Here is a 23,419-nt window from a genome sequence, read left to right as displayed (position 1 = left end):
CTGACTGGTGACACAGAGCATCTAGCAGCAACCATTAGTTTTCCTTTTCCTAATTGATGGTGGTTGTCATCAGTCATACTCCAGCCTTCTGGTCCACCTCTTGGAATTGGTTCAGGAGAACTCTGAAAGAAAAACAGTCTGCAGGCAAAGGAGAAATGTACTGGAAGGAACTGGAGCCCCAGCATCACAGAGTAGAGCTGAGAAGAAGAGCTGTGGAGTTGAGACTTTAGTTTTAAGACCTGTACGCTAGAATAGGTGACAACCTTTCCCCATCACATCCACTGGAAATGCAGGTTTCTTCTGTGATTTTCGGATGCATACACAATGTACCCATTCCTCTTGCATTGTCACTTTAGCCATGAAAACAAGTTCATTATTCATTTTTGTTCAAACTCCGTGATCTCCAGCTAGAGGACACACAGATTTCAAGGTCTTCAACCAGATCCAAGGCTCCACACTCACACTGCCCTCCTGCCATCTGGCTGGTATCCAGTCTGAGCTTCATTTGTGACAAAGACACTTGTGGTTTTCCTGTGTTCAGGGCCCAGAAATGTTTTCTTTTCAAACTCATGAGCTAGGTCATGAGCTGCTCTAGTTTTCGGGGCTTTAGAAATCAGTCTTGATGGTGATGCCTTCCGAAGATGCATGCTGGAATCAATACCCAATTGCATATTTCACAGTTGATACCTACTGAGCATATATGATGCTGAAATCAAAAGCATTTTGATTGCAGCTTTTTAAGCAATGTATCCATATGATTTGACATTTTTGAAAAAGTTACTGAACCTCTCCAGTGAAAAATTGACTACAAAAAAAAACGAATGTTTAATAGATGATCCTTGGTTAAAAGACATGAGAGGAAAAAGGATTTGAGACTGGTTAAGTTGAGATTGGTTATTTAAGATAGTTACTGGGTCATAATTTATCAAATCTGGCATTGCATCAGTGAAGAGAGATATATACAAAGTAGCAATTTTGAAAACGTTACTGATGATTTTGCTTCCATTAAAGCCAGGAACATAAAAGTACTGTTGGGGCATAAGGAAACTATTTCAACTTGATGTGAGTTTAAGAATTATCTATTTTAAAAGATTTTTCAAACAATTAATATTACAAGAGAAATTTACCTTTTATATTACTATTGAATGAAATAATTTTCTCAAACCCGGGGGCTCCTTTAGTCTCAGTCTTGTCCCCAATCTTCCTTCCCACTGGAGGATCCCAGTATCTAGTAGATTTCTGTCCGGATTGTAGATGCCTTTCCCATTGTCCCTGAATTAGTCCTTTTCCCCAGAAACAGTCCTGAATCTGAAAACATACCTCAACATGCTCTGATTTTCAGCCATCTGCTGCGGCTACTGCTAAATCGCTTCAGTCGTGTCCGACTCTTGGCGATCCCAGGGACTGCAGCCTACCAGGCTCCTCTGACCATGGGATTTTCCAGGCAAGACTACTGGAGTGGGTTGCCATTGGATATCCAGCCATCAATCGCAGCATAAACGGGCACCGCTGTAAATCGCTCTGGGTAAAATCTCCTCCCAGGAAGGGGAGGGTGGATACAAGGGCAGGTGCAGACATCAAAGGCTCTGAGAGAAGCGGCGGCAAAGCTGCCCTGGGCAGTCGGGCCCGAAAAAGAAGTTTCCTCTCTGCTCGCGCGGCGCCACGCGCTCCCTGGGCTCCAGCGGCTCCCGCCGAGGGCGACCCCGGAGTTCTCCCCGTGGATCCGCCGCCGGAGTTGGCCGCTCTGTACCTGGAGGCGGGTCCAGCTGGGTTTGCGGCGCCGGTCTGTCAGTTCCGGAGAGATCGGGCGCCCCCTCCCGGCCGTTGGGGCGCAGCAAAAGGAGCTTGGAGGGCGGCTTAGCTCAGGGCAGGACCTGAGCTGTTTTCCCTGAGGCCCAGGGGAAGTGCTGACTTTCTGGACTCCTGTTTCCCTGCTGATGGCCATGGTGATGCTCTGCTCCAACCCTCACAATTCACCCGTTAGCATGCGGGTGAATACAAGCATTCACCTTGTATTCGTCCAGTGGTTTCCCACATTCATGTAATTTGGTAGCTTTAAGTATGCTTTGCCTATACCCACAAGTACCGTCAGCTTGGAGTTTTCTACAATGGATTCACTGAAATGTTTGTAATCCAAATCTCACGCAGGGGTCATAACTCGCAAGGACCTTGTCCGTCATGTATCTCAATTTTATGGTGAGGATCACTTAACAATCTACGAGTCATCTTGGACAGTTAACTATGATTATTTTATAATTATTACATTTATTAATTTTGTCAAGCACAGTTAGACTCTCAGTAATACCTATCACTTGATAATTTCATTTTGTTTCTTATACAAAATAATCAGGATAATTTGTAAATCGCTCAGCTTATCTAGAATTTGGAGGGAGATGTTAATTAATGGAAATAAGAGATTTGTAACATCCAGGTATGAAACAACAAAGGAACATCTTCTGTTAGAAGTAAAATATGGAAATAAGTGACAATTCAGTACATGCAGTGTGCTCAGGTGTTTATGCTGTGGATAGGGAGTTTGGAACCTGACATATTAGGTTTTGAAACCTGGATTTGCAAATACATTCTTAGATTATTTTATTCAAAGAAAGTCTTAGCAGGAGGCGCTTGAAAAGGAGAATATTGACTCAGTTTCAACTATGTTGGAAGGATTAAGTGAGTCCCTTACAGAGGCTAAGCAATTAGTGCTTGTTGTCACTGTCATTTCTATGAACACTGATAGTCTGTTGAATTTGTCTGACTAAAGTGTTACTAGCTCAGTTGAGTCCAACTCTTCGCGACCCCATAAACTGTAGCCTGTCAGGCTCCTCTGCCCAAGGAATTCTCCAAGCAAGAATCCTGAAGTGGGTTACCATTTCCTTCTCCAGGGGATCTTCCCAAATCATGGATTGAAACTTGGTCTCCTGCATTGCAGGCGGATTCTTTACCATCTAAGCCACCAGGGAAGCCTGGTAGCTCCTTGGTAATTAGGTTCACAGTACAACATGAATAACAGTTAATTAGTAAACAATTCAGGGTGGATGTGCCATAAAAAGTGAGGGTAGCATCAGGGAATGTGTTATCACTCCGCAAATAAATACCGAGAAGGAAACATATCCTAATGAATCCTTACCATAAACACAATACCTTGGTATCTTCTTATTACTATGTTACTGACTGAATGTGTGTGTGTTCCCCAAATTCATATATTGAAACCCTATCCCTTAAGATTTCCCTGATGGTCCAGTGGCCAGGATTCCATGCTCCCAAAGCAGGGAGTCTGAGTTGGATCTCTGTTCAGGGAACTAGATCCTGCATGAGGCAGGCAAGACTTCCCACGGCCCAAGTAAAGATCCTGCATGAAGCAAGGAAGATACAATATCCAGCATGCGTCAACTAATATCATAATTTTACTGTTAATCAGATTAAGATCAGGATCTTTTGGAATCATTTCATTCCCTTTCATTCTAGTTTTTTAAAGCATCTTCTCATTGCCCAGGTGGATTTATCAACTACACAGATGCTAGGCAAGGCTGGTCTCCTCAACCCTGCCAGAAAGGGTTTGTGTTCTAGAAGCTGGGGTTCTGATTGCCCGTCTCTCTTCTATCTCCCCTTATGCTGATCACATGTGGATTAAAGGAAAGGAAAATCAGCTAGCTGGTCTTCCAAAGCTGAAGGCAGTCTACTGACTCAGGACTTGGCCTTCACTGAGCCTCTGTGAGAAGCAGCCCTGTCCCAGGCTTTCTGTTGTTCATATTGGCCTCATCCTCCCCCTCTGCCACAGCCTACTCCCCAGGCGTGCCGCACTGCAGTTTGCTAACTCAGAATACCTCATGACGCCAGGGGAAAACCACTTCCCTTCTTCCATATTCACGACATTGAGACTTACCCTTGTTTTCTAGTTGCCCACAAAACAACTGTGGAATTTTTCTTTCTAGGAAAGTGGCAAACAGAAACAAACAAACAAAATCTAACATATTGAAAGTGATAGAGATGCAGCCCCTCTGGCTTTCTTTACTTCCCTTTATTGTTCTTGTCTCATCATGAAATAGAACCAGAGAAGAGGAGGAATACCAAAAGTGTCCAATAAGTCACTAAGTGTATATGAACAGTTTAAATGAAAAATTATGCTCAAGTAAAGGAAAGAAGGCTGTTTGTCCTAATCTAGTAACCTGGGTCTCACTGCCTTGCAATCTCAGAGGAGACAGAAATAGAGGAACAGAGATGCCCAGTAGAATCAACTGCACGATTAAATGATTGAAACTCATTAGATTCTGTGACATAATCTTCCAAAGAGGGACAACACCATCACTGAATCTCCTTCCTCCAGCTCAGAAACTCTGAGCAGAACAAGTGTTGAAGAGTTTAAGTAAAAGGGTTGAATAATAAAACCTATATTTGGCAAAGTAAATATTATTTATCTATGAAAAGTTAAAATAATTGCAGCTGGAAACTCCTCCACCAGCTTGCGCAAACACACTTTTACTCTCAGCTTCTGAGCAGTGCTGACAATTTGGACACCTGGGGAAATGGGTCAGGAGAAGAAGAGGTGACCACTGAGAACTAGGGTCCTTCACACAACCACTCCAGGGGAGAGGTGGGGTTTCAGGAAGGCTACCTTCCCAATAAGTAAATAAGCCCTCCACAGAAAGGAGATTCTTGTCACATGCAACTTCTGATCTCCTTGACCCTGTGAGAGATGCTTAGTGTTCGAGCAAGTGGGGTTCTGATTGCCCATCTCCCATGAACTGGTGCGAGTGACTTCTTCCTTCTTCCCTTATACTGACCACATATGGATTAAAGGAAAGGAAAATCAGGTGGCTGGTCTTACAAAGCTGATGGTAGTCCACAGACTCAGGACTTGTCCTTCCTTGAGCTTTTATCAGAAGCAGCCATGTCCCAGCCTTTCTGTTCTTCATATTGACTTGATCCTTCCCTTCTGCCACAGCCTAGGCCCCAGGATGCTGCCCTGAAGTTGGCTAACCGAGACACATCACTGTGTCAGGTCTTTCATATTCATGACATTGAGACTTACCCTTGTTTTCTAATTGCCCACAGAACAACTGTGGAATTTTACTTTCTAGCAAAATTGCAAAGAGAAACAAAAAAATCTAACCTCTTGAAAGTGACGCAGCCCCTCGGGCTTTCTTTACTTCCCTTTCTTGTTCTCACCTCATCTTGAATTACAGTCAGAGAAGGAGCAGTGAAACATATCTTGTCCAATAAGTCACTAAGTGTATATAAAAAGTTTAAATGAAAAACCACACTCAAGGAGAGAAGGTTATGTCTCCTGATCTCATAGACTGGGTCTCACTGCCCTACATTCTCAGAGGAAACAGAAAGAGAGGAACAGAGATGCCGGTTGGAAACAACTGCCTGAGTAAATGACTGCAACTCACTAGACTGTGTGACATAAGCTTCCATCACGAGACAACACCATCACTGAATCTCCTTCATCCAGCTCAGAAACTCTGAACAGAACACGTGTTGAAGTGTTTAAGTAAAGAGTTGAAAAATAAAAACTATACTTGGCAAAGTAAATATTATTTATCTACTAAAAGCAAAATGATTGCAGTTGGAAATTGGCTTCACCGACTTACACAAACACTCTTTTGCTCTCAGCATCTGAGCACTGCTGATATTTTGGACACCTGGGGAAACTGGTCAGGCGAAGAGGAGGTGACCACCAAGACCTAGGGTCCTTCACAGAAACACTCCAGGGGAGAGGATGGGGTTTAGGAAGAGAATTTATTTTCCCAAGAAATAAACAAGCCCTCCACAGAAAGGAGATGTTGAGGCCACAGGATGTGGTGAGCCTGCCCTCAAGGAGGGAGTCCAGCAAGTGAGGAAGGGACTCTCTCACTCCAGAGGACAGGCTGTGGCACCAAGTGATCTCTCCCTTGTGAGTGAGGTGCTGCTGGGGAAATACAATTATCTTGGAATTAGAGTCTCCTCACCCATGCGCCCTGAGAAGAACCAGGATTCTGGTGGGGGTACTGGCCCAGTCTGTGGACGACAACAGGTCTCCAGTAAGAAAATGTTGGAAAGAAAGGGTGATGTCTGTCACAGTCCTGACCTCATGGTTCTCTGAAGGGCAGGGATCTGCAGGAATGTGTTTCAGAAGGAAGAGAAATGTGGAAAGAGTTCAAGGACTGATAATAATCAGCTTCTTCTCTAAATCAAACACAAAGGAACGCTCATCCTTTGTTTCCAAGAGCTTAACTGCCAGAGGGATCTGGTAAGTCCCTTACAAATATGGAAACCATAGAGCTGACAGAGCCTGGCTTCCTACAGAAACTAACAGGGAAAAACGGAGCCTAAGAGCAGCCAACAACGTGTTCATGGATGAGAGGACAGCAGCACTTATGAATGAGAGATAAGGGCAATAACGCGTGTAATTACACATGTCCATCAATACAGATTTAAGACAAAGACCTTTCCCATTTGATTGAAAAATATTCATTTGGATGGGCACTTCCGAAGTCACTAGGAAAAGGAAACATAAACAGTCTGGAAGGAAGAAGAATACTTAGACTGTATTTAGAATACATAACAGAAAACCAAAAAAGGAAGTAAAAGTGTATAGAAATGATTAGAAAATGAAAACTACCGTGTTCCCTATTTAAAGGCCTTGCTTAGAAAGCATGGCATCAGAGAACCTACCTCAAGGTTCCACCAGACGCCGTCTCCACCAGCCCAGCAGCAGCCTCATCTTCCCCATGGCCTTTGTGCTCTGTCTACTGACGGCCCTGGTGCTGGTCAGCTACGGCCCGGGAGGATCTCTGGGCTGTGACCTGTCTCTGAACCAAGTGCTGGCTGCCACTGAGAAGAACCTCACTCTCCTGGACCAAATGAGGAGGCTCTCTCCTCACCTCTGTCTGCAGGAGAGAAAAGACTTCGCTTTTCCCCAGGAGATGGTGGAGGGCGGTGAGTTGCAGGAGACCCAGGCCATCTCTGTGCTCCACGAGATGCTCCAGCAGAGCTTCAATGTCTTCAACACAACGCGTTCCTCTGCTGCCTGGGACACCACCCTCCTGGAGCAGTTCTGCACTGGACTCGTTCAGCGGCTGGCTGACCTGGACGACTGTTTGCAGCAGGTGACGGGAGAGGAAGACTCTGCCCTGGGAAGGTCGGGCCCCACAGATGCCGTGACGAGCTACTTCCAGAGAATCCATGTCTACCTGAATGAGAAGGAATACAGCGACTGTGCATGGGAAATCGTCAGACTGGATATATTGAGGGCCTTCTCTCTCATCATCAACCAGCTTGCAAGAACGTTTAAGAATATAGGATGGAGACTGATCTGACCTTGACATGACTCTCACTGACTAAGATGCCACATCACCCTTGTATACCCACCTGGGATCATTTCAGAAAACTCTGAATTCTGCCTCAGCCACCAAATTTATTGAATTAACTCAGCCAATACATGCCAGTGGTCATAAGCAAGGAGATATAAAAGTACCCAGCTGCAGGAGTATCAGTCTATAAGCAACAAATGCTTTGATGTTATTTGTTTAAATTGTATTTATTTAATGTTATTGTATCTCAATATTTTATATTTTCATATAAAAAATGTGTGTGCTGACATTGTATTAAAGCTTGGAAAATATATTTCCCCTTCTATGATATACACTGTAGTTTGTTTTATTTATTAAATACTTATCAAGGTCAACTTCTTCAGTTTGTCTATTTTAAAAAAAACTAAGTCCTTATTTTGTCTATATATACTATCACAAAACAGTATTTGTTCATTTTATACTGTGGAACACGTCTATGACTTTCTAACAAATGTTTGTCAAAAGGTGGAATTCTTCAAGCTTTCTGGAGGTGCAGTTTTTAGCACTCTGTTTTCCCTCCAGGGAGCCTTGGTTGAGAACTAAGATCCTACAAGCTGTCGAGGGTGCCGAGAGAAAAACATGTAGAAAGGAGATTATGAAATTGCACAAAATGGTTAATCTTGATGTCATAGGCATAACTAATCTATACCCACTCATTACAGAATGGTTGATATACATGTCTGAGGGAAGCAGTCTCCTCCTGCTGGAAAGCTGATGACATGCGGTGTTGATGGCCGCTCCTGACTCCTATTCCTCTGTCTCCCACCTTCTCCTCAGCCCTGCCTCCTCAGGACTGAGCAGTTCTCCCCCTTACACAGCGCCTTCACTGCCTCCATCACAGGAGCTCCGCTCTGTGCTGATTTCTTCTAGCTGCACGGTGTAGTCAGACTGGGAGCCAGAGGAAGAGAGCCCAAGTGAAAGAGAGTTCTAGAAATTCCTAAACCTCTGAATCCCAGCCCTGCTATTTACCAACAGTGTGACACTAAAAAGTCTGACAAACGCAATAGGTTAGATTCCTCATCTTTAGTACGCGGACAATAAGAGTAGTTTTCACAGGATTACTGTTTGGATTCAATGAGTTCAGTCACACAAGAATCATCAAGCGCTCCTGGCAGAAATCATCAGGACTGTGAGGATCACAGATGGCTGCCCTCAGGGAGGAGACAGGACAGCTGGCCTGAGACAATGACTGGAAGGCGACACTGGAAAGTGCTAGGCCCCCGGCAAAGGTATTTTCTTTTCACCTTGGGTGCTAGTTCCATAGGCTTCCAGTGTGAGGACTTTCCTTTGCTGTATGCGAAGAGCATTCCAATTTCTGGGTTTCATATCTCTAGAAAGCACTCCTATGAGTTCATCAAACACTCTTTGAGAAAGATGAATTAGTAGAAAATGCTTTGATGTAGTACAAAGATGAATAATAGGGAAAGAATAGAGATCTCATATCAATGCAGAAAATCAAACACATGCACAGGCAGGAAGGAAAGAGCAGGTGCTCTGAAATGGATTTCTGCCCTCCAGTCCTACGGTGTCCCGGGTTGGATCCTAGTTCTCTTTTCAATAAAGCCCCTTGTCTATACTTGCTGGCAATGTCACCTCCTGGAGCCTCTGCATTGCTACTGAAAGACCAAAACCCACAAAGAATCCAGAAACCAACTGTTACCCTTCTCATACTAAAGACATGAGAAACATTATTCATGAATGAAGTGTGAATCTTAAAATAGATTTACCGGTTAAACTGTTTGAAAACAACAATCTTGCTGCATTTTTCCTTTTATTTTTTATGGGTTACTCTTGTCTTCTCAGGTGACCAGTATATTTGTTATCTCGTCATCTCTTTACTTTTCCCTCAGTTCTCTGCATCATTTAGTCCAGGTGATTTTTCTGTCCTATCCTACAGTTTCTTCTATAGGGAGGAGGGGATATATGTGTACTGAGAGCTGGTTTACACGGTTGTACAGCAGAAACCAACACAACAATATAAAGCAATTATTCTCCAATTAAAATCAAAATAGGGATAATTAGAATACTGTACTCCATTCAATATACCGTCTCATGTTATTTAATCTATATGATGTTAGTACAAGAACTTACAAAATTATTGTATATGAGTAAATTATATAAAGCATCAGGGACACATTAAACATACCTGTGAGAGTTGTTACTGTGACAGGTGTATACAGAGCTTTGACCATTGTTTCATATCTACCTTAGAGAGGATTATGCCATATTTGTGTCTTCCTCAACTCTAATTTTTAATGCAAAACTTCTACTTCTGCAAATTAGAATTGGTTATTTTTGTCTAGGATTGGACAAAGAATATCTACACATTTTTAAATTTTACTAGCAAATGAAATAATCTCACAGCTATAGCAAGCACGCCGAGATATTTACTAGGCATCAAGTCAGCATACAATCAGTACATTTAGCCTATAAGGTGCCTATGAAGTAGCAAATGGTATATTAAGTGGAAACCTACATTATGTTGAACACAAAAACATCTTGATTATGAATTTTAAAGCAACTGATCTGTATGAAATGACATTTTTAAAAGTTCATCAAACTCTCCAATGCAAAAGCATGTATAAATTTGAAAGCTTAACAGAAGATCCTAGGCTAAAAGAGAAGAAAAGAAAGATTTTGAAAATTGAGATTAATTATTTCAGGTGGTTACCGGGTCATAAGTTTGTCAACCACAGGTTTTGGTCAACTGAACTGAGATGAAGAAAGAAGTCATTTAGAAAACATTTGCATTTGATCTTGTTTTGGCATAAGGAAAATATTTAAACTTGGTGTGAGTTTCAGAGTTAATTAAAATTTTTTTAAATTAGACTAATTTAAAACATTTTAAAATATTTCTCAACCAGTTGAACATTGAAGGAGAAATTAACAACTTATATTAAATGAAATCGTTTTCCCTTTCCTGTAAGTCTCAGTCTTGTCCTCAAGTCTTCCCACAAGAGGGCCCCAATATCTACTAGATGCCAGTCTAGACTGTAGGTGCCTTATCCCCTTTCCCCGAATCAGTCCTTTCCCCAGAAACAACCCTGAATCTGAAAACACACCCCAACACGCTCTGATCTCCAGCCGTGAATCAATGCGTAAACAGGCACTGGGGTAAAGCGCCCTGGCTAAAATCTCCTCCCAGGAAGGGGAGGAAGGACACAGAGGCAGGTGCAGAAATCACAGGCTCCAAGCAAAGTGACTGCAAAGCTGCCCTGGGATGTTGGCCGAGAAAGGGAGTTTCCTCACTGCTCCCGTGGTTCCATGTGCTCCCGGGGCCCCAGCAGCGCCTTGCCCAGGCCTGGGGCTCCTGCCCACTGGGACTCCCCTGTTCTCTTGGTGAATCTCGTGCATGAGCTCAAGGAGCCTGACCCGCAGTTGGTGCCCGCTGGGCGGGCAGGGCCAGTTGGTCTGTTACAGGGAGATCTGCGGTGTCCATCCCAGCCGCAGAGGCAGAGGGAAGGCAGCTTTGAGCTCCTTGTAGAGCTGGAGCCCTGGGACTCAGTTACACTGAAGCGCTGAGTTTGGGGTTTCCTGGTCTCTCAGAGGGTGGCAATGGTGATGATCACCATTCTCCAGGGCTGGAGAACATCACCCTCCATGTCATCAGGGAAGGGGATGGCATTTGGTGAGCTTGGTGATCCTGCAGATGTTGGGCTGTGCCAGCCTTTATCCAGCTGTTCCCAGCAACTTCCCGAATATAAGATCTTTAAATAGGCCAGAATTGTCATTTTCTGCACTTTTCTCAGTTTTGTTTTCATGGAGAAACTTTTTCCTTCCATCCTGGCCATCAGAGAATGTCACAGCTTTGATGCTTCTTTTGTGTTTTTACAGTGGAAATGAAATATACTCACGGAAAAGTCTTAATCCAAAAGGAGCTATTCATCTATATGAGTCAACTCAGCTTGAAATAAAAACCTGAAGCTCTATCTAACTCACTTCTCTAGTCTAAAAGAATACTCAGAGGTGTGACTACATAGTCTATTGTGACAGTTTAAATTGCACCAAAAGAAATCTAACCATAACTCTCTGCATTTCCATTTAAGTTCTAATACATAAGGTTTGAATTTTTCCACAATGATTTACAGGACCATAGTTCTTGTTTTCTGATGGTCTACAGATAATAGTGACATAATACTGAACATGGGTTAATTCACACAGTTTCTTTATTCTGTCACCAAAGTGTGCTGACCACACACACATAGGTGACAATGTGCTTGCAGACATGCATTCCAGAAGAGTCAGGCACGAAAGGTGAGTGCCCTCCTGGGAGCAGGGAAGAGGTCATCAAGGCAGGATGAGGGGGAAGGAGGCAGCAGGAGCTCAGAGCAGCTGAGGGCCGGTTCTCAGAGCTGATGAAGAGGAGGGACTGGGGGCGGCAGGAAGGTCTACTCTCACACTATCTGGGGCTCCTGAGTGTAGCCGACACCAGACGTTCATTTCCTCTTCTAAAACATCAAGATCACTTTAGTAGCAGCCACAGAGGACATCCTTCACTTCAAATAATACAAAGTTTGCAAATTAGGCTGAGAATGTGAAGCATAGTGAATGACAGCAGTCTGTCATATCAATATAACCAATAGGAACCTCTTTACTCCACCCTCAGTCCAGCCAAGAGAAACTCTGCCTGCAGGGCTCTTAACACTGTCAAGGGTCTGCATGTTGAATCTCTAAGTGTTAATTCCAGGAGAGGGACTGCCTGCAGGACTCTGAAGGGGCCCAGGAGCCCAAGTTTCCTTCCTTTGATCAGTGCCTGGTACAGTATGGAGAGAAATCCCACAGTACTTTAAGTTCTTTGCAGAGAAACAGATTCTAGGCAGTTGTCTAATACAACACCATTGCTCTGTTAATAAATGAGATAAAATAAGCAGTCCCTTTCTTCAACCTCAGTAAGTTTTAGACCACCTCTGATACTACTTTTTAAGATGCAGATTGTGTTATACTTCAAAATCATACGGAGAGAAAAAGAAACCAAATAATTTCTCAGGCCTGGTGCACTGGGAAGACCCAGAGGAATCAGGTGGAGAGGGAGGTGGGAGGGGGGATCGGGGTGGGGAATACATGTAACTCCATGGCTGATTCATGTCAATGTATGACAAAACCCACTGCAATGTTGTGAAATAATTAGCCTCCAACTAACAAAAATAAATGAAAAAAAAAAGATACAGATTGTGTTATACTTCAAAATCTTACTGAGATAAAAAGAAGTCAGATTTGTAGTCAGTTAAATGAGTTTTTTTTTTTTGTAAAAGAAAAAAATGACTTTAAAAAAATTAAAGATGTGGAGAGAAGGAAATTGGCTAAAATGCTGTGTTTTGAGGCTCACCAAAACCAAAGACTAGGAGAGGGGACTGTCCAAAAGATTGTGAAGGAGCAGATCCCAAGATTCCATGCTTACAGCAGTCCTGGAACATTATGAAAAGAAATCTTACAGCACTTGAATACTTTGGCTCGGGGCCAGCATCTTGAGAAATTGTCTTACAAAATAATAGCTGCTCTGTGAAGAGTACAAATGAGGTAAACAATCCCTAACATCATCCTCAGTTAGTCTTAGACCACCTCTTGAGATATTATTTTAAGATATAGGTTTTTTTTTAATGGTGAAGGAGACCAGGAAATTGGTTATAAAATGTGACAGAGGGGAGGAGGACAAGAAATGGGACATTCGTATACTTTCTGAAGTATACGTACTTCTGAAGCTATTTATTGGGTTAGTATTGGGGAATAGTAAGAAAGGACTTCTCTTGAATATGAAATGTTAAAAGGCACCAAGTCTAAGACATCAAGATAAATAACATTGTAACTCTATTAAAAAAATGAAAATACCAAAATATATGCGCTAAACAAAGCATCAAAATTTTCAAGAAAGACAAGATATGCCCTTTCATTTGCAAGACCACATGTGTCTTTCGAAGAAAGGCTTCACATTGCCAATGAAATCTGGGCAATTTTCATTTCATTTACAAAATTCTTCCCAAAGAAAATGAAAAGATCAGATCTGGTAAATGCCCTCAATGCTTTGTACTGGACACTGCCTCTCCTTCCTTTGGTTCCTCTCTCTCTCTTCCATTCATCTTCCTTTCTTTCTGACTGCACAGCCATGCATACGGGATGTGAGTTCCCAGCCAGACATCAGAGTCGCACCTCCTGCATTGAAAGCGCAGTCTTAATCATTGGACCAGGGACATCTGCATTAATTCCTTTTCTACACTACACTCAAGGTGGAGTGCTGGCAGCGGTGTTTCAGAAACTCGAGTTAAATAATAATTATTTAAGACTGTCAGAGAGTCACAAGAAGTTGTCAAACAAATGAAGAAGTGATCTTGAATATATTAATGAGTTGGCCTCCATTAAAGTCTGTAAAGTAAATCATATTAAATTCTTGTTTCAGTATAAACCATAGCTTAAGTGAATTTAATAAAACACTAATAAATATTAATATCATTTTTATACTCATATTTTAATATATTATCTAACAATTAAATATTTTCATAAATGAATAAATACTTCAATACTCACATATTTTAATATCATATATATAATATTTTAAATGTTTTCATAAAATATTTCAAAAATAAAAAATGTGAAATATTTAATGAGACAAATATAATTGAATAGAAATTTAAACGCATAAGAATACAGTGCCTTGAGTTTTTGAATATTCCTACTTTTCAGTTGTTCAATACTTACTCCCCCACTTCAGGGCCAATTCCGTGAACGACACCCTGAACGTCCCCGTCCTCGGGTGGGGACCGCGCCCCGACTCACCCCAGGGCGTCCCCAACACCGGCCCGTCGCCCCGTCGCCGCCGCCAAGCTCCCCTTTCCGTGAGCGGTCCCTTCATCGCTCCAGAAAGGAGCCCCAGTCTGTAAAATCGGCGCCAACTCGCGCTGATTCTCCGCTTCAAACGCCTCCCCAAACGCATTTTCTCTGTAAAAGTGGCCTCGCTCAAGTTTCTGTGCGGGAAGAATGCACGACGCTCAGGGAAAGCAGAAAACGCAAGGCTCCGGGCTGCCACCACACCAAACGGCTCTGGCGAGGGCTCGGATTGAAGATTCCTGAGTGCGCTACTCAAGGAGCACTAACCTGGTCTCTGACAGCGACGCCTTTCCTGCTGAAAAGGCTGCCAAACCCGCTGAAACGAAGTCTCAGAACTCGGAATCTCACTATCAAACCTGTAAGAAGACATCCTCCGCGCTCCGGTGAAAGCCCAGGGAAGCGCGCTGTGCCAGGACCGGGAGAAGAAACCTTTCGCTCTGTGATTAGTGCTGCCGCGCGCCCCCTGCTGGCCACCCAGTGACTCACGGAAACTCTCTGTGGCCAAGATCTATTTGCTAGTGGCAGGAGTCATGCTCTGCTCCATCCCTGCTTGTCCCCTTGACAACAAATTCTTCATACATTTGAGACAGATGAAAACGATCCCCTCTCAGTCATGCCTAGAGCACAGACACGACTTCAAGTTTCCTTGGAGAAGAGAGAATATCACCCCAATCCAGATGACTCAAGGCACCTGTTGTCACCAATTGATGCTCCAGCAGATCTTCAACCTCTTCTCCACGGAGAGCAGCTGAGCTGCTTGGAACAGCGCCCTCCTCAAAAACCACTCCAGCCTGGATCAGAGCTTGGAAGGGCTGGAAGAAGTGACTTTGGATTGTCCCGATTTGGCAATTGCTGTCCAGAAGTATTTCCAAGGAATCCATCTCTACTTGAAGGAGAAGGAATACAGCCCCTGTGCCTGGGAGGTTGTCAGAGTGGAAATTCAAAAATGCCTTTTCCTCATGTAAGAATCCTCAAGAAAAGTCAACAAATAAAATGAAAATTATCCTTGTGACAACACTCCATTCAATCAGACTGTTGTTTGCTTAAGCCTCCAAAGTGATCATCTGTTTGCTTACAAGCTGAAAAATGTTTGAAGTGAGCATCACAATTTTACAAAAATATTTAGACAGAGAAACACAGTCTCTTTTCTTAAATGAATAATTTTATAACATAATTTTAAAGATATTAAATGTGTTTTGAGGGTATTTGCTATTTTCAACATATGAAATTCATTTTTTATGGAAAAGTTTTTAAGAGAGTATGTTGTTAGAGGTATTTTTCAGTTCACCTAATGCTTTGCTTCTTTAACAGGTAAACAACAAAGTGTCAGGAATTTGATTCTAGTGGACACTTTTCTTTCCTTCTTTGAAGAGCATAATGCAGGTGTTCTTGATCAGGTGAATCTTCTAACTTGCTCTCCTCCAAAGAGTGAGTTGAGAACATTGGTGCCATTGTTTGAGATTTTTTTCCCATCATCAACCTGAGACTCCAAATTTGCCTGTAGTACTTGAGTCTATTCTCCCTGAGGCAATAGAAAAGTCTGGTTGATCACATGGGATGCTTCCAGGGACCAGGACTAGATGGGGTAATAGCACTTCTTCTCACATTACTTGACCTGGACTTATCCTCATCGGAGTCTCATGGAAAGGAAGTTGGAAAATATTTGGATGATTAAGAGACAGGACAAGTTCAGTGCACAAGACCATTTCTTCATTTTAGCACTATTTGTCCTAATGTGCTCTACGTGGGTGTGCAAGGGGAAATCCATTGTTCTTGCTTGCACACACTCTGAAAAACTCTTATGTCACAGTTTCAGCTTGGGGAAGATGACAGAGATGTCACTCAGAGTTCAGAGCATCATAGATTATTTGCAAGAAGCATTCAGGTTGACTCCCAAAGGCACAGGCTTTGAGAAAAACATCTATACGTGTAGGCAAAGTGTTTCCTTATTAGCTGAGGGAGACAACGAAAGAATGATCAGGCAGCTCCTTGCAAGCATTGAGAATCACTGAACTAAAAGTGGACAGGGGGCCTTCCACTCACCACACCTTCCAAATATTGAAAAGGCAAACTTGAAGAAAATATTTCTGCAAATGATCTTTAAAAGTTATCTCACTCATTATTTCATCATATCCTCCCTTGTAGAACCATGAAGAATATTTAAATTATTGTGTTATCACATCATATCTATTAAGAGGTGTTGGTATTATTTTTTCTCCTATCATTACCATCCTTGTGAATTGATGTTACATGAATATTGATTGAGCTCATGAAATGTTATGGCCCAGATGACATGTCTAAGTAACGGAGTTGAGGAAGTTGATTTCTCCTTTCAGGTATTTTACAGACTCCTGCGGGTATTCTTAGGATAAAACACGGCATGATATATCTTATTGTTCAAGCTTCTTCAACAAAATAGCATAGATGGGTAGTTTACAAAGACCAGAAATGTATTGCTGCAAGTTAGTTCTCGAGTCTGGATATCTGAGAACTGGATGTCAGCTTGTTCCAGTTCTGGTGAGAGCCTGCTTCAGGTCTCACACTGCAGAGTCTGTGTGGGACTAGTTTATATCACCTCTTTGATAAGGGCATTATTTCCTTTTGTGAGGTCTCCATCCCGACACCCTAAGCATGTCCCAAAAGGTCTATCACCTGATATCATTAGTTTGGGCTTTAGGACTTCAAGATATGAATTTTGTGGGGTCCTAACCATTCAGAATATAAAGAGCTTTAAAGTCTACATGCTTCTAAGAATATAGTCTCACTGAGCAAAAAAAAAAAAAAGCAGGTTAGTAGGCAGAAATAGGAGATCAGGGATTCATACCCAAACTCTAGCGTTTCATTCTGTCATAAGCCTTTAATTATTATGTGTCAAATACTGGAAGTCATCCTGAAATGGAACTCAACATCTGATGCAGTGGAATAAATTGGAGCATAAAAATGATCATTCATCATTCCTTGTGAGGATTCCCTGAAGTATCTGCATCAATGTAGTGGTAATTGTCATGTCGGTAAAGATACATCAAAGAGTATTGTGGTAAACTGCCTGGTTGCTATGAGCTATGAGCATCAGGGAGAGTCTGAGTTCAGAACATGGTTCTGTGTATGACACCTTCTCTCATGTTCCTTCTCTCATGACCTCAGGTGAGTTCAGTCCCTCACGTGTCCAACTCTTTGTGCTCCCATGCACTCAGCATGCCAGGTTTCCCAGCCCATCACCAGCTCCCAGAGCTTGTTCAAACTCATGTCCATGGAGTCAGTGATGCCATGCAATCATCTCATCCTCTGTCGTCCTCTTCTCCTCCTGCTTTCAATCATTCCCACCATCAGGCACGTTTCTAATAAGTCGGCTCTTCACATCAGGTGGCCAAAATATCGGAGTTTTATCTTCAGCATCAGTCCTTCCAATGAATATTCAGGACTGATTTCCTTTAGGATGGACTGGTTGGATCTCCTTGCAGTCCAAGGCATTCTCAAGGGTCTTCTCCAACACCACAGTTCAGAAGCATCAATTCTTCAGGGTTCAGCTTTTTTATAGTCCAACTCTCACATCCATACATGACTACTAGAAAAACTATGGCTTTGACCAGATGGACCTTTGTCAGGAAAGTAACATCTCTGCTTTTTAATATGCTGTCTAGGTTTGTCATAACTTTTCTTTTTTTTTTTTTTTTTAAATTTTATTTTATTAGTTGGAGGCCAACCATGTCATAACTTTTCTTTCAAGGAGCAAGTGTCTTTTAATTTCCTGGCTGCAGTCACTATCTGCAGTGATTTTGGAGCCCAAGAAAATAAAGTCTGTTTCTCTTTGCATTGTTTCCCCATGTATTTTCCATGAAGTGATGGGACCGGATGCCATGATCTTCATTTTCAAATGTTTTAAGTTTTAAACCAGCTTTTTCACTCCCCTCTTTCACTTTCATCTTTAGTGAAAGTGTTCCTTTGGTTCCTCTTTGCTTTCTGCCATAAGGGTGGTGTCATTTGCATGTCTGAAGTTATTGCTATTTCTCCCAGCATTCTTGATTCCAGCTTGTGCTTCATCCAGCCCGGCATTTCACATGATGTATTCTGGATATAAGTTGAATAAGCAGGGTGACAGTATACAGTCTTGATGCATCCTTTCCCCACTTTGGAACCAGTCATTTGTCCCATGTCCAGTTCTAACTATTGCTTCTTGACCTGCATACAGATTTCTCAGGAGGCAGGTAAGATATTCTGGTATTCCTATCTCTTGAAGCATTTTCCACAGTCTGTTGTGATCCACAAAGTCAAAGGCTTTAGCCTAGTCAATGCAGTAGAAGTAGATGTTTTCTGGAATCATGACCTAGTTGAGGATAATCAGGGGTGAGGCATCCTCTTGAGTTTATTATAGAGCTGCGCAAAAGCTGAAAAGTGTGTTGCACTTACTACCTGAGTCCCCGACCACTTGTGCCTTCAAGGTAGGAGACACTAGTAGTTTTAGCAACAAACTTGGCATGACCGGCACCAGCAGTAATAGAGTGGAAATGCCAGCCATTGTCTATTATAATTCCGGAAAATAGGGCCCAGATGAAGCAAAATAGCTTGGTCATTTGTAAATGCCTTCCAGTAGTAGGAGGAAATCTGAGAAACTGCTTTGATTAAAATGATTTGTTCAGGACTTCTCTGGTGGTGCAGTGAATAAGAATCATTCCTCAGGAGAGACAGGTTCGATCCCTGGTCCAGGAAGTGTCCACCTGCCACAGAAAACAAAGACAGAGCTCCACTGATCCTGAGACCCTGCTCTAGAGCCCACATGCTGCAGCTGCTGAAGCCTGCATGCTGGAGCCCGGAGAAGACTCACAGGAAGGAAACCAGGAGCTGCGAGGAGGAAGAGTGAACCCCACTGGCCACAACCAGAGAAAGCCCCGGCAAGCAGTGAAGACCCAGGGTAGCCAAAAGTGGATAAATAAATAAATAACAAAAAAACAACTTGCTGAGCAATTACACTGGGCCTGGTACAGAGGATACCACAGAGAAGAAATCAGGGTTCAGTTACTACAGAGCTGATTTGCCAAAGATAATCACATCCTTATTATCTGAAGTTTAGAATATAGGGGGCTTTGACAGCATAAAATTCAATGTAAAATCAAAAGAATTCAGGAGCAGAGCCAAAAGTTAAATCTTCCCATGAAATAAACAATATTTATCCCATTCTGAATTCATTACAAAGATGGCTTCCTTTATTTGAAAATAATAGGCTCGTATTGGAACTTGAAAGTCATTTGGGAAATCTGAAATTTAATGCAAAGAAACAGAGAGAAAGATCCAAATGGATGGTGATTCCTAAATCGTGCTTTCTCACTGGGGATAATGCTTCTTCCATGCATGCAGACATTAGTTCTCTGGAATTGAACAAATATTGTCATTACAATGAGTAGTTATTACACATCAAAGCTCAACCTGATACAACAAAATCTAACCCCTTAGTATTTATTTCTCTCTTTGGTGTTTCTTGTGTATCATACATAAGAGAAGCATTGAGATTGAGTTTATGGAATATAAACAAATTGTATACAGGATCAGTGGTACAACCTAAGGTGACTAGATGGTTCACTGGAGGACTTTCCACCATTTGCTTGATCTGAAAGTCATATTTGAGAGGTGGCCTTTCTGTACTTCTGAGAAACCACTGTCTGTCTCGTGCATGTTGCTTATGCTTGAACCTCGGTGTGATTTGGGCTCCAGATTAAATAAAAATGGAAAATTGTATTTGCAAATAAAATACAAAAAATATTATATTTTCTTACATAATTCTACAAAGGTGGTTCAACATGTCAAAGTATTAAAGAGAAAAAAATGTTGATAATATCCATGAATATCTAGTAGGCAGTAAAACTAAAAATTATTTTCTGACATGAAGAAAAATCAATGATAAATTCTGAAAATAAATATTAAAGAACTATTTTCAAGTTATTCAATGATTTGAGCAGCTTTGAATGAGTTTTAAGTATGTCTATACCTTGGTATAATTATCAAGTATTTACATAAATTTTATTTCAACAGGTAATTGGATACATATCTACTTATATAAGTAAACATATTACATTAAGTCACTCTGAAAAATGAGTTTATAAAGAAACTAAAAAATTCAGTAGCTTTTATATTTAAATTATAGCTTAAAACTTTCTGTCATTCTTTGTTTTTTTTCATTTATTTCTATTCATTGGAGGCTAATTACTTCACAACATTGCAGTGGGTTTTGTCGTATATTGATATGAATCAGCCATGGACTTTCGGTCATTCTTAACTACACTGAATACAAAGAGTAAGATTTACACTTCCTTTTTCTATGTACAGAGAAAAGATATTCATAGAGTACATAAATACATACACAGTATATCTATGTTATCAAAATTTCACTGTGCAGGGCAATTAACAAAAAATATCTAAAAAGGCTCTGTGGGCAGAAGAAAGAAGGGCAACATGAAAAAAAAAAAGATTGAGAACTGCTGCCCTACACACTGGAGAGTGCAAATTGAAAAGCAAAAACAAAAGTAGAAAGCAAGAGGGAACTCTCAGAAAATGGAAACCACGGGCTCCTATTTAAGACCCAGGCCTGAAGGAAGGTCTTCAGGGAACCTAGAGAGCAAGCTCACAGAGTCACCCACCTCCCAGGCCAGCAGCATCCGCAAGGTCCCCGATGGCCCCAGCCTGGTCCTCACTCCTGGCCCTGCTGCTGCTCAGCGGCAACTCCATCTGCTCTCTGGGCTGCCACCTGCCTCACACCCACAGCCTGGCCAACAGGAGGGTCCTGACGCTCCTGCGACAACTGAGGATGGTCTCCCCTTCCTCCTGCCTGCAGGACAGGAATGACTTCGCCTTCCCCCAGGAGGCGCTGGGTGGCAGCCAGCTGCAGAGGGCTCAAGCCATCTCTGTGCTCCACGAGGTGACCCAGCACACCTTCCAGCTCTTCAGCACTCAGGGCTCGGCCGCTGCGTGGGACCAGAGCCTCCTGGACAAGCTCCGCACTGCACTGGACCAGCAGCTCACTGACCTGCAAGCCTGTCTGTGGCAGGAGCAGGGGCTGCAAGGGGCTCCCCTGCTCAAGGGGGACTCCAGCCTGGCTCTGAGGAAATACTTCCACAGAGTCACTCTCTATCTGCAAGAGAAGGGACACAGCCCTTGTGCCTGGGAGGTTGTCAGAGCAGAAGTCATGAGAGCCTTCTCTTCCTCAACAAACTTGCAGGACAGATTCCGGAGGAAGGACTGACACACACCTGGTTCAACACGGAAATGATCCTCACAGACCAACAAGACCACATGCCTCCTGAGGGCCATGTGGAGGACTCTCATTTCTGCTGTCATTGAGCCCTGAAATGAATCAGGTTGTCAAATGTTTTCTGGAATATTAAGTAACATCATGTTCTACTCTATAGACACTGGTTCCTCACAGATGCCAAAGCTGATCTATCTATGTATTTAACTACTGGACATTTATTTATCTATTTTAATATTTATTTAACTATTTATAAATATTTACATTATTTGTTGATGAAATATTATGTATGTACACTTATGGGAAAATGGATATTTTGTATTTAGTCCGTTTATGATTTTTCTTCCTTTATTAAATTCTTACCCTAAAAGACTTACTTTGTTATTTCATTAAAACAGAAAAACATATCCTGAATGGCAACTTGATTAAAAAATGCATTTTACAATTCCTTGAGCTCTCTTTAGGATTTACAAGTTAGAAGTAAGAATATTCTAGCTCTAGCTATGTTGTTTGTTGCTCTGAGGAACTTGAAGTGAACATAACGACTTCAGTGCTTTTTGTAACTATGATTTTTTTCAAAATAAGTAACCTAAAAACAATGATGAAAAAAAAATCCATGTTTCAGGTTTAATGAATTCTTGGGAAGGATTTTCTGCCTCTTGTTGGTTGTGGAATTTTTTGCCCCGGAAAACAGTTGGAGAGATGCTTGAAGACGTGGTATTCAGTTGGCGAGAGGTCAGGTGAATATCTTATCCTCACACTCAAATATCACAATGATTCACTTCCTCCCAGTGTAGAAATCCCTATTTCTCTCCTCATTCACTCTGCATGAAGGTGTCCTCTCCATTCAGACAGCTGTGTCCTTCTCCATTACAGTTTCTGGTTGTCAATTTCCCCTTAAACCTGCAAACCACCAAGTAAAAGCAGAACCTGAGAGAAAGTTCTAGATCTGTCAGAGACTCTCCTATGACTTTACCGGCTCTGCCTGCCAAGCACTGCAGGTCAAGACTGTCCAGGATCCCAGAGAAACACAGTACATAGAGGGAAGCCCGCCCCCCAGTGAACAAGGGGGGAGACTCCAGGGCTCCTCTGGGCGTCTACCTGGGCTCTCGCCCGTGCTGATGGCTCTAGGAGGAGCTTACCTTGTTCAGGAATCTCATTTGCTCAAAAAGCCCAAAGCACCAGAAACTTGGAGCTGAAAGTCATCAGCAGCTTGAGAACCTGGAAGAAGAACAAAGATGTTTAAAGTGTTCACTGGTGCTCGCTTCGGCAGCACATATACTAAAATTGGGACGATACAGAGAAGATTAGCATGGCCCCTGCGCAAGGAAGACACGCAAATTCGTGAAGCGTTCATATTTTTTAAGCAACATCCATATGAGAAAGAAATAAAATATATTTTGAAAATATTAAAAAAAAAAGTGTTCACTGGAGCAGCAGCGGGTCCTCAGGACACGGAACAACACAGATGAACTACACTGAGGCAAATGCTTCTCCACAACACTCCTTTCCAGAGAATGAGAAGACTGAAGCGGATGCTGAGAGCACGGAGACAGAGCACGAATGCCTGGCCTCTAGCTGTGTCCCCAGCACGGGTGACGTTCACACCACAGCAGCCTGCAGAGTCCTGGAAGGGCGAGGGTCACTCCCTCATGCAGATTGTTTCTTCCTTAGGACCAGGCAAGTTATCACAGAGCAGGGCAAGAGGCGCCTGGGGACAGTGCATCCAAGGAAGTTGTTAAAATCCATCATGATGTCTTTGCATCTTTGAGAGACAAAATCAAACAAGATGGAATAGAAGGGACACAGGCAGGACTTTTAATACATTTAGCAACAGTGGGTCAGAGCTTTCCTCTCAGGACATATGTCAGTAACATGCACACTGGAAGAATACAATTTCTCAAAGAAACAAAGATCTTTGTGGAAATTCATGTATTTAATGTAGGCAATCTTCAGGACACTGACGGATCAATCATCTTTCTCTTCTTTCTGGTTGGGACATATAGCACTCAGGAGCTATATGTAA

At 42.3% G+C, this 23,419-nt stretch overlaps 1 protein-coding gene, 1 non-coding gene and 1 pseudogene across 2 annotated transcripts; all 3 read left to right on the top strand.

Annotated features, from left to right (window-relative positions):
• The first annotated feature begins 6,716 nt into the window (after positions 1-6,716).
• Positions 6,717-7,287, top strand: LOC136148320 (interferon omega-1-like; annotated as a pseudogene).
• Positions 7,288-20,817: 13,530 nt separating this feature from the next.
• LOC136148502 (interferon alpha-1-like) lies at positions 20,818-21,387 on the top strand. The gene has a single exon (XM_065908073.1). The coding sequence runs from the start codon at positions 20,818-20,820 to the stop codon at positions 21,385-21,387; it is 570 nt and encodes a 189-aa protein (XP_065764145.1).
• Positions 21,388-22,650: 1,263 nt separating this feature from the next.
• On the top strand, positions 22,651-22,757 carry LOC136148835 (U6 spliceosomal RNA). Its single transcript, XR_010659599.1, has one exon. It is a non-coding gene; the product is annotated as a U6 spliceosomal RNA (small nuclear RNA).
• The last annotated feature ends 662 nt before the right edge of the window (positions 22,758-23,419 follow it).

This window comes from Muntiacus reevesi, chromosome 17, assembly GCF_963930625.1.
Source record: "Muntiacus reevesi chromosome 17, mMunRee1.1, whole genome shotgun sequence".
NCBI classification, from domain to species: domain Eukaryota; kingdom Metazoa; phylum Chordata; class Mammalia; order Artiodactyla; family Cervidae; genus Muntiacus; species Muntiacus reevesi.
Note: the sequence above shows the minus strand (reverse complement) of the source record. Positions and strands in the feature narration are given on the sequence as shown.